A 10,790-nucleotide genomic window follows, 5' to 3' on the forward strand; every position below is an offset into this window, starting at 1 on the left:
AATAATAAAAGGTCCTGATGCCTGAATTTCACTGAGCTGCTTCAGTTTTCATTCACCTGGTACTTCACATGTAGCTTATTGCAACATGTGAATAAAACAGAGTCAGTGTCATTATGATGAGACATGGTGATAAAAATGTTTTTTAAAAATGGCTACTGTAAAACTATTTTTACAGTAGCCCCAAATATATACTTCAGAGACAATTATATTGACCAAAATATTCTCAAGAATAATGAGATTTAGATTTTTTTTTCCATCATGATATGATATCACATCATGACATTTTATCAATGAATAAAAAATAAAGTGCCATTAAGATTAAGTACAAAATGATCATTACAGATAATAATAATTTTAACCTTGCTTTGAATTTTGATTTGGCTGTTGTTTAGTGTTTGTCTGTGTGCGTTTACCTGTTAATGTGAGAGGGAAAACAGGCTTCAAATTAAATTTAGATCTCACACTGTTTCTTTGCAAATGCATCAATTTCTAATGGAAACTTATTAAGTTATCTCCTAAAATGAAAAAGACTTGTTGGTGTAATCTATATATGGAAACAAATACCATGGCTAATACACAACATTGTTTAATGGTCTTTTTTAACCTGACAGGACCATTTTACATGGGTGAGTGTACATGCTCTGAGAGGACAGAACATTTTTAATGAGCCCATGTTTACATCAGTTATGCCTCAGCATCAAGTTAGTACTCGTGAGTGTCTGCTTGGTTGGAGATAAAATAGAAAGTTTCAATCACAAAGAAACCCTTGTCAGACAACAAAATAATCAGCTAACACATAGCCCCAGGCTGAAAAGTCCACCAACACATTATGCAACAGAAATCCTTTCCTCTGGGTGCAATTTGCCAAGGCTGTACTCCTAGTCTCATAATTTCTTCTTGTTTGTTCTTTCTGAATAAAAACACCCATCAGTTGATGCTCTGGTTCCCACAAGATTTACAGTCAGAAAACCTTGGCTTTGGGCTACAGCATTCAACAAAACTATCAACCCTGGCAATCCAAGTAACATTTGTTGTTGTAAGAAGTGTGATATGTTATTTCCTTTCTTCTCTCAAATGACATCAGCAGTAAAAAAATACAAAACAAAACCAAACCGAGAGTTGGTTTATATCAACATTAGTCAACAGAGCCTGATTTTCAATGCCTTATGTCAAGCACAGCCTCTCACCTTTGACTTTGACATAGAGGAACTCCGGGTTGACACAAAGGGCCAGGTTGCTTGGCAGTGTCCAGGGTGTGGTCGTCCAGGCAATTAGAGCAACATCCTCATTCTCAACCAGAGGGAAGTTGACGATCACTGATGGATCTTGAACATCCTGGAGGCAAACGTTAAACACTGAGATTAATTAACATGAAAAGTTTTTTCTCTCTTTACTTTAAAGAAGATAATTTGTTTAAGGGCAAATTATCTGCTCTCTTTGATAATATTGTCTTATTTGAAGAAATTCTATTGCAATCTAACCTTATAGTTCTGGTTGGACTCAAAGTTGGAGAGAGGGGTGTTGCAGGCAGTGGAGAAAGGCATGACTTTGACACCTTGGTACACCAGACCTTTGTCATACAGTTGTTTGAACACCCACCTGTTCAAAGAGAAAAACAGACAGGTTGTTATATTACAATAAAAAAATCTAAAAGTGTAACATATAATTAATGCAAAGAAATGGGAACTCTAACTCTTGTAAATAAGCAGTATACAAACTATTACAAACAGATAATTGATAGTTTCTGCCATTCATACCAAACAGTCTCCATGAACCATGGGTACAAAGTCTTGTAATCATTTTTGAAGTCAATCCATCTTCCCATTCGCTTCACTGAAATCTGGGAACATAAAGAAACACGACCAGCTTTACTTTTATTTATCTGTCAGAATACAGTTTCACTGTTCATCTACTACATGTTATATTTATAGTGAGGGAAAACAGACACAAATCAAAACAGAAACCAAACCAGTTTCATAACTATGGTTACAGGGTTCTCTCATGTGTGGATATTCTTCGTCCCTGAATGCTCACCTCCCACTCGTTGGCATATCTCATCACAATGTTTCTGCACTGCTTGTTATACTCAGCAATGCCCATTTTGGCCACATCTTCAGGTCCTTTGATTCCTAAAGTCTTATCAATCTCATACTCCTACAACACAAGACATGGGACACATACTGTAAATAAACCGCAGATCTGCGTTTAAATCTTTATGTAACAAAGTTGGAAAATATTCACCAAAGACTAATTCTTACCACAGGAAGTCCATGACAGTCCCAGCCAAAGCGCCGGTCCACATGGAAGCCACTCTGGTGAGCGAAGCGAGTAACAATGTCCTTGATAGTGCCTGCTAGGATGTGACCATAGTGGGGCAGACCTGTGGCAAAGGGAGGACCGTCGTAGAAAGTGTACCTGTTTAAGAAATACCAAACAAAGAGTTTATCCAAGGAAACTTATCCACGTGTGATGTAAATTATTTTCTGATAATATAAATGGACATGTTTTGCAGATAAGGCAAAACTATTACCACTCCCCCATTATCATTACATTCATGGTTGCTTCATAAAGAAGAAAGTAGAATCTCAGCTCAAACAACAACCATGTCTGACAAATGCGATATGACAGTGCTTCAATACTTCATTCATTTAATTTATTCATTCAATTAGTTTCCCATTGTGTTTTAAAGATATTTTTCTATGAGTCAAAGAAAAACCAGTCAGAGGAGAAATTCAACAAGTTCACTTGGAAGTGCAAACACTGGAAAGACATTCATTAGAAACTACTAAAAACATGGACATGATGATTGTGCTGTGTTGCTTGTTTTTGCTTGTTTTGCTAAAGAAAATTAATAATTAGAAACCACAAATAAGAGGATTTACTTGGGCCTGCTCTTGGACTGTCTCAGGCATTCCTGGAAACAGTCCTTTTCCTGCCACAGCTTCAGGATTTTCTCCTCCTCAGAAGGAAAGTTGATGGACTCAGGGACCGGCTCCACCATGGTGTCTGACATAAGACATGGAAATAAATCACAATGCGACAGTGACACAAACCCTGCGATGCACCTTTGAATGTGGTGTATATAACCTAATACTCATTTGAACACTAGTTATCAGATGATTGAAAACAAATGTATTAAATTGCACTTGCAGTACCACTATCAGCGGGTCAGGGAAGGTCTTAAAATTGAAATAATGCTGCTCCCTGTGGTTTCAGTTTGAGGGCATCTGAACTGAAATTCTGATTTTTAGGTAGAAGCAGAGAGAGTTACAAGGACTCTGTGTGCTGCCCAAAACTGAACTACAGGAAGTAAAACTGAACTTACACTTGCATTGAGTTTACTCAATGTACATTCACTATATTTAACAATATTATCTTTCTTACATACTGCCTGTAAAGTACTGACAACTGTAAAAGACTAATAAGCAATTTTAGATTATATTGAGCCTACTGGTTTTCAATCATACTGTCACATTGCAGCTCATATAAAGAAGTTGGTATTCAAGTGTATTCTGTTGATACTAAAGTGTATGAAAAGGCATCTCGATGAAAGGTCCCGAATCCGAAGATATAATATTTTTGGTTGGGTTAGATAATTAAATTAAACATCTTTATTATAAGACTATTTGTCTTCAGCCTCCAGAGATTCTTTTGAAATCTGAGCCTGTCAAACCTCTCATTGCTTCGTAGTTGAACATATTCAGTATCCATTTAAAATCAACCCTATGTTATAGATTATTTCCACGTCCAAAGTGCAATCGTAAGAACTTTACTTAAACTAGTTAATGTCTCACTTTCTCACATTAGTTAACGAAAAAGACGCCTCCTTGTTGTTAGCTAGCAGGCTAAGCTAGCCGCTTCAGTTTGTCAGCTTGCAGCTAAACCGACATTATAGTTTACTTAAAGATGGTGTTTAGACGCTCAGATATAATAAGTAAAAAACGGTGGAAGTGCGACTACAATCAAACCTTTATGCAGTGATTAATCAGTTTGAATGAAAATACTCACATGTTGTCTGACAAGAGACGAGAAATGATGCAAGCTGAAGTCAGCGTGAGCGGAAGTGACGCATCAACGCACGCTCCCTCCAAAATAAAACGCAATTTATAAAATGTAAAATAAAATAAAGATTCAATAAACTGAAATAACAAACGCGCAATTAAGAAACTCTCATGGAATTCAGATTTAATAAATGTTTCTCCGTCTAAGCTGTGGGAAACTTGCTTGTACACTTCAGTAGTCTCAAAACTAATGTTATATTACTATATTCTTTGGCCCCTTCATGGTATCAGTGTAATGTGCATGAATGAATCACTTATAACTTATCTGTCACATATAAAGATGTGTTATTGTTTGTAAAGCTATGGCAGATAAGTCAGTGTCACTGAATTAAATGGTAAAACCTAAACCACAAACTACGTCTGAATATCACTGCTTCTAAAGAGTCGCTTGAGGATAATAATTGAAAAACTTTTACTTAATTCCAACATTAGAACCGTCATAATTTCCTTAATGTCATATTTAGGATGTTTTCGAAATATATCAAAATAGAGAGTATATCCACACTTACTGAATTAATTTGTGCTCGAGTAGTTGATAATATTTCTTACTTGGCTATAATGAAAGAAATTTGTATTTGAAACAGGGACAATTCCCTTTACAAATACAATATTTTAACCAATCGATAGTATGTTCATTAATTAGATTTATGAAATTGAATTTGTAAAGACAGTAAATGTTCAAGCCTCATGTTACATTTGTTCCTTTTGTAAAAATTATGAGAGAATATAAGAACCTTTGTACAGGTGATGTACAATAGAACAGCAGGTCTGTTTCCATGTGCCATATTTTCTATTTGACTGAAATTAGGTTTCACCTAAGTACTACACAATGAGCCTTTCTGCTTCCGATTTAAGTACCGATACGTAATGAGCTACAGGAAAAGATTTCAGGAATCTATATAACGATCATGTTGCTATGTTTACTCAAATGTAATCTGAATGAACTTCTTTATCAAACCTTAAATGAGACCATCAGTCATTAAGTAGTCATTTAGCTCATGATGCACAATGAACTAAAACAGCAACACTGACATGAAATAAACCCAATAGAGTGACTTATTCCATATGGTCAGATCGACAAGGAGCTACAACAGAAGCAAAAGTACAATGTGATGTTGGTTTGTTAACAAAGCATAGCTTTATTGTGATGGTGGAAACACAGTCTGTTAAACTGAGCAGATAGCAGCTTATTTCTCCTGAGCTGCCTTCTGTGCTGCCTTCATGCCCTTCTTGTTGTGCTTCTTAGCAAAGCGCATGTTCCTCAGGAACTTAGGGTCCACCTGCAACAAAAAGACAAAGGGCCAATTGAGAAAGAGCATTCAAATAAATCTCAACACTCATTGCAGTTACTGAATTTCAGAACTTCACTAGTACTTGCCTACACAAGTCAGAAATGTGAGATACAGATGGGGAGTATAGCAACAATTGATTTCATTACGTGTGTGGGGTAACTGATGCAAAAACACATCACTAGTGTGAGTGGTAAGACAACATGCTGTCACCCAGTCAGCAGTCTGTCTCGTGTCAACTCAACCTAAAACCGATGAACCATAAGCACACATACCAAAACTAATTTATTGGTAAGTTATAAGGGGTCTTATTACAAAGATTATGATGTATTTCAAAGGGAACCTTAGGGAGGTGTGCTTAGTTTATACTCGAGGGAGCACCGCTGCAGTAAAAGTGAAAATCATTTTCACTGCTACACCTGCCCTCCACCTTCCACACAACACAACCACCAGCCACCAACAAGAAAGCAAATTCTAACAAACCATTAAGCTTCTTTTAATGTTGGCTGATCATGTTGACTAAATTTTCCACAGCAAAACTCAGTCTTAAAGCTTACTTTAAAATCAATACCCACTAATAATTGATACAAACACAGTAAAAAGACAATTTAGATTAGATCATGTGAACAACCAAGATCCTAATATAAAGAAAATAAAATTAAGCCAATTAGGTCTTAAAACACATGCTGGTCTAAAATGAGAACGTAACCTGCATTTTAAGATGTTTTCTACGGCACAAACGACAACCAATGATCTCCCCTTCAGTCTGCACACTCACATTTTTGTGATCACATTACATAGCTTCAATATAAGGTTGAAGACACATTAATGTCATTTACTTACACTACAAAGCTTGTAAACAGCATTCACATTGATATCTAAGTCACATTTTTATAAACAAACAAAAAACAACAAGAAATAAACAAAAACAAGGGGCTAATGTTAAAATAGGCTTTTGTGCATTCAAACATCTAATTAAATTCCTTTATGCTTTCCAACTGTTGATCATCCCATTGGAAGTAAATGCAACATGACTGCAGACTTACTGCACGTAGACTGATTTTTTTCTATTTGATGACTAAGTTGCTTTTGTGCATGTAAACATTCAAACTGTCAGATTTTTTTTAACAGTACTTACTCCCTTCAGTGACTCATAGCGCTGAGATCTGGGTTTCTTGATGCCATTCCTGTGGGCTTTACGGGCTGTGCAGACAAGAGCAGACACAATTAGAATAAACTATCAGCTCCAGCCAGTCATCTGTAGAAAAGACACTAAAAAAGTTTAGGAGTTTAGTTCAGGTTTTATTTGCCAAGTATATTTGCACATAAAAAACATTTAACACCAATTTCTAATGGCTCACAACAAGCATTAAACAACACTGGGCAAAGATCACGACAACTTGGCAATAACATAAAAGCGAGTTCTTGAGAAGTGGACACATGGATCTGGTCAATGCTAATGAAGTATACAGATTATTAAATGAAATATACAGCGGTGTTTATATGTGCAGATCTGCAGGCATGTACAGTACATGAAACTTGTACTGGATAAATTGTAATTTATCAAGCAAGCAAGCAAGACAAAACCTCAGGTATATTATACTGCACAGGTGTAACACTAATCTTTCCAAATATTACTACACTTCTCCTTTTTAATGCAATTTCTCGTTATGCCCGTTTTATACAAAGCCAGTACAGTAACACTAGGAAAGTCTTTAAATACTGAATAACAGTAAAGTTGGCTTCTTAAGTAAATCAACTCCAGACCAAGTTTTAGACTTACACTGGTTGTGGGTTGTGTGGTTCTTTGACTTGGCCATTTCGACACTGGTTAATCTGAGGAAGAGAAACACAATGATAAAGCTTTTCAAGTTAATATTTTTGCTAAATATCAAACTGTGCAATCTTACAAGTAATTAGCATTAGCTCCGTATGAGTTGCTAGCGGACTGATTTCAAGTTTAAAACAATGTAAACAGAGACGAGTTAAATAGAAGATATTAAGTGAAGCACTAAAATGAGAAAGACGATGTAAAGGTAACTAAACATCAGAGTAAAAACAGACAGTTTTACAGCATGTTGACCTGCTGTTTTGCCGCAAGCTAATGAGAAGCTCCAGCTTTGCTAAACGTCATTTTAGCCTTTAATAAACATCACATCTAACACATACTGCAGTGCACATTTAACCTGTAATGTGCTTTAACAAAATCAGCGTCTGTTTCTTTTTGAACACGAACATTACACGAAGATTGATGGAGATTTTAAGTGTCCATAAGAACGAGAAAAATAGATACCTGCCGCACGAACAGACGACAACCGGAAGAGGAAGAAAAATCAAACCCGTAGAAGAAGAAGCAGGAGAAGCGAGAGGAGCTGAGCTGTTTAATGACACCGCCCCCTGTCGGCAGGTTGTGACACGACAGGTGAGGGTCCACGGCGGCCCGCAGGGTGTCACCCTCTGTTCAGATGATAAAAACAACACTTGAGGAGCGACAACCCAAACTCTGACTGGTGCAACCTTGAAGTTTCTACTTTATACTCTCACAGTACCTCAACTGTATCCATTATTTAGCAAAGCTCGTCCCTCTGCAGCCAAGAAATGTAGTAATAAGCCTCTGAGATCCCAATATGTTCCTCACCCACCTAAGACGGTTTATTATGGTGAGACGTTCTACTGTGACCTCTAACAGAATTAGATAAAGATATGTCAAATTCTCTACACCACCTAAAACCACAAAATAATAAAAATAATGAGCAACATATGTGCTTGCAGATCTTTTTTGTGAAGTTTTGTGAATTAGATATATCTTTTCTTTTCTATCTTCTCTTGAGAGAAGTGACACTGTGACGATGTTCTGTGCAGCCTGCATTTGTTTTGTTAGTTTACTATACTTTAACAAGTAAAAAAAAAAAAAAAGGAAAATAAGGTCAGTGCTGATTAGAGTGAAATACCAGCGATACGATGTTAAAACGAGCTCCAATCAAAGTATTTTATGATAATACAGCAATTGTTTTGTTAAGTTTAACATACAGAACATTTTCCTGCTAAAGGTAGTAGCTGTAGTATAACTTTACTTTTACTTGCAGTTGTATTTCTATATTCTTGTACTTTCACTTTTTAAATTTGATAAACCCTAAAGGTTATTTCCAGTAACAGTACTTACTGCTGTTTTGAGGCACTTCCTCAAACGCATGTCTTACAATCTGAATTAAAACGATACCCAGTCTGTCACAATATGTGAATACAGTAGCCTGTTATGTCGTTGCTACATTACACAACAACCAAACCTTAATAGTCTTATCACCAACATATTTGTCTGTATTAATGTTAGTTTTAATTATTCTATATTATTAACATTATTTTCTTGCTATTTTACAAATGAGTACAGTAAAATTGTTGCATATATGAGTGGACATGAGTATAAAAGATTAAATGTACAGTCACGCTACAGAAGATGAAACTAAAAGAGCCTTAACCCAACATGGCCGTCTAACACCCATTACTCTGTTTGTCATTCGATCTCCTTGTGTCTCACACTGACCAAATCACGATCTATGTGCTTGACAGCAGCAGCTCCTTCTAATTGTTCTACACTACAGTTTGCGCTTATGAAATTCTGAAGTGGTTCCATGTGTTGCACCATTACATAAATAACTATTAAAATTGCTTTTAACAAGTATGGATCAACAATAATGCAGAATGTGTGAAGAGTTTTGTTTTGAACCAACGTGATGAGTCACTGATTGCGACAGAGCTTGAATTTCTCATGAGTTTGAATTACAAAACCTCCACAGGAAACCTGTTTATGTTCCGGTGTAGCTTCTAAGAAGGTGTCAACACAACTGGAGTTTCTTAGTGATGGAAACATTTGTATGTGAAAGTTTGAGAAGTCCATTTAAATGAGATCAAAAAGAATAGATAATTAAAGACAGAAAAAATAGGGAATAACAAGTTAAAATATTTAACGGGATGAGATATTGAGTCAAATGCATCAGATATTGTGACATATTTCTACTTTTAATGTCAGAATTATAAGATATTAAGATGGTGAGAGGTTAAGTCAAAAGTTTAACTCATGAAGTCTCATTAAAAAAAACCCTTTTTGTCTTTTAGTGCTTCTTATATAAAAACGTTCAAGTTCTAGATCTACAGATTAGTACAACATTTTTCCCAGTTACCAAAAATCTGAATGAAGTTTGGTGAAGATATCGTCACATACTCTTCAGATAAATAAAGCGTTGTTCATGCAGGGCTTTAAGGATGGACTGTTTCTTGCTAGTCACTTTCAGCTGAGGCCACAACGCTGCAGACAGACGACGGACAGACTGTGAAGCAGTCAGCAGACAGATCCACAGAGATTGCAGTGCTCCTGGCCCTCCCCTGTGTTGTGATGGATAGGAAAGGATTCCGAGCCATGTGACTGAGCTAACGTTTGTCTATTACACACACACTTGATCGTACAGCAACAGAGTAGAGGGATTTTTCTAAACATGGCTGAAACCTCCAGTCACCTTTCCTTTCCTTTCCTTTCCTTTCCTTTCCTTTCCTTTCCTTTCCTTTCCTTTCCTTTCCTTTCCTTTCCTTTCCTTCACTCTTTCTCAACTGAGGTTGGGTGAATCCCTGCTCAAGCAGAAGAAATCATGCAGCAGCATCCTATATTTAGACCCTTGTTTGATCACACGAGCTTCTCCGCTCCACTCTGCAGCACTCGGCTCTGCTCTGTCGATTGCAGTTTTGGGTACATGTGTTATTTCGTGTGTTCTCCTTGATCTGATAGTGTTCAATAGAGGACTGGTTTCCATTTCCTATTGAATCTTTTAGCACATGCTGGTGTTTGTGGTGTGAGATTCTTCTGCAAAACAATTCAAATAAACACTTTCACTCCTCCTAACATTAATTTGATTACAGAATATGAAGACTGTGCATGCTGTCTAACCTGATATTTAATATTAGATCTGAGATACTGATTGTAACTTATTTTTAATAAGAGGAAGGGAACACCACACGTGCACGTCTGTATCTGTTTATTAAACAGTGCGCTGTGGTATATTGCTTCCCTCACATATCAGATAGAATTCAGTTACGTTTGCATCTTTATTTGCAGTCATGATAAGTTTGTTATATTTATTTTGGTGTAAAGGTTTAAAGCCCTCTGAAATAATCTCTAATATATAAAAAAACACAACAAAATAAAGACTCAGCAATTAATTGGATTGAATTATTTCCATAATCTACAACTTTATTGGTTCCACTTTATAAAAAGTCATAGATCTATAAAAGCCACGAGCCATAAAACTATATTTGGCAGGTTGTGAACAAAAGCCAGCTGTCATGCCGAGCTAGACGCCAACGTCAGTGCACTAACATGCTCACAATAACAATGCTAACACGATTTTTGCTGCAGGTGTCATTCACCTTCAGTTTGGTTTGTAGTTTTGCA

General features: G+C 36.4%; 2 protein-coding genes across 3 annotated transcripts in view; both read right to left on the reverse strand.

The window, feature by feature from the left end:
* iars1 (isoleucyl-tRNA synthetase 1) overlaps positions 1 to 4,064 on the reverse strand; it is a 40,623-nt gene extending 36,559 nt beyond the window's left edge. Inside the window, exons 1-7 of one of the 2 annotated variants that reach the window (XM_026349056.1) lie at positions 4,009 to 4,064; positions 2,883 to 3,006; positions 2,259 to 2,415; positions 2,035 to 2,154; positions 1,758 to 1,840; positions 1,482 to 1,599; positions 1,188 to 1,335 (exon numbers count right to left, since the gene is read on the reverse strand). In XM_026349056.1, the coding sequence (XP_026204841.1) occupies positions 1,188 to 1,335; positions 1,482 to 1,599; positions 1,758 to 1,840; positions 2,035 to 2,154; positions 2,259 to 2,415; positions 2,883 to 3,001 (745 nt within the window). In that variant the 5' untranslated portion in view covers positions 3,002 to 3,006; positions 4,009 to 4,064. Of the gene's footprint in view, positions 1 to 1,187; positions 1,336 to 1,481; positions 1,600 to 1,757; positions 1,841 to 2,034; positions 2,155 to 2,258; positions 2,416 to 2,882; positions 3,007 to 4,008 lie in introns of those variants that run through there. The other variant, XM_026349055.1, reaches the window with a different exon arrangement.
* Positions 4,065 to 5,176: 1,112 nt separating this feature from the next.
* rpl29 (ribosomal protein L29) lies at positions 5,177 to 7,734 on the reverse strand. Its single transcript, XM_026346632.1, has 4 exons — positions 7,644 to 7,734; positions 7,134 to 7,186; positions 6,489 to 6,553; positions 5,177 to 5,341 (listed from the first exon to the last, which is right to left on the reverse strand). The coding sequence occupies exons 2-4, from the start codon at positions 7,168 to 7,170 to the stop codon at positions 5,249 to 5,251; spliced, it is 195 nt and encodes a 64-aa protein (XP_026202417.1). The 5' UTR covers positions 7,171 to 7,186; positions 7,644 to 7,734; the 3' UTR covers positions 5,177 to 5,248.
* Between the last annotated feature and the right edge of the window lie 3,056 nt (positions 7,735 to 10,790).

Source organism: Anabas testudineus, chromosome 5, assembly GCF_900324465.2.
Source record: "Anabas testudineus chromosome 5, fAnaTes1.2, whole genome shotgun sequence".
Lineage (NCBI taxonomy): Eukaryota > Metazoa > Chordata > Actinopteri > Anabantiformes > Anabantidae > Anabas > Anabas testudineus.

Coding starts and splice junctions, on each gene's coding strand:
- rpl29 (XM_026346632.1), bottom strand. CDS start 7,170: ATGGCCAAGTCAAAGAACCACACAACCCACAACCAGT. Junction 6,554..7,133: donor CCACACAACCCACAACCAGT/GTAAGTCTAAAA, acceptor TTGTCTGCACAG/CCCGTAAAGCCCACAGGAAT. Junction 5,342..6,488: donor GCTATGAGTCACTGAAGGGA/GTAAGTACTGTT, acceptor TTTTTGTTGCAG/GTGGACCCTAAGTTCCTGAG.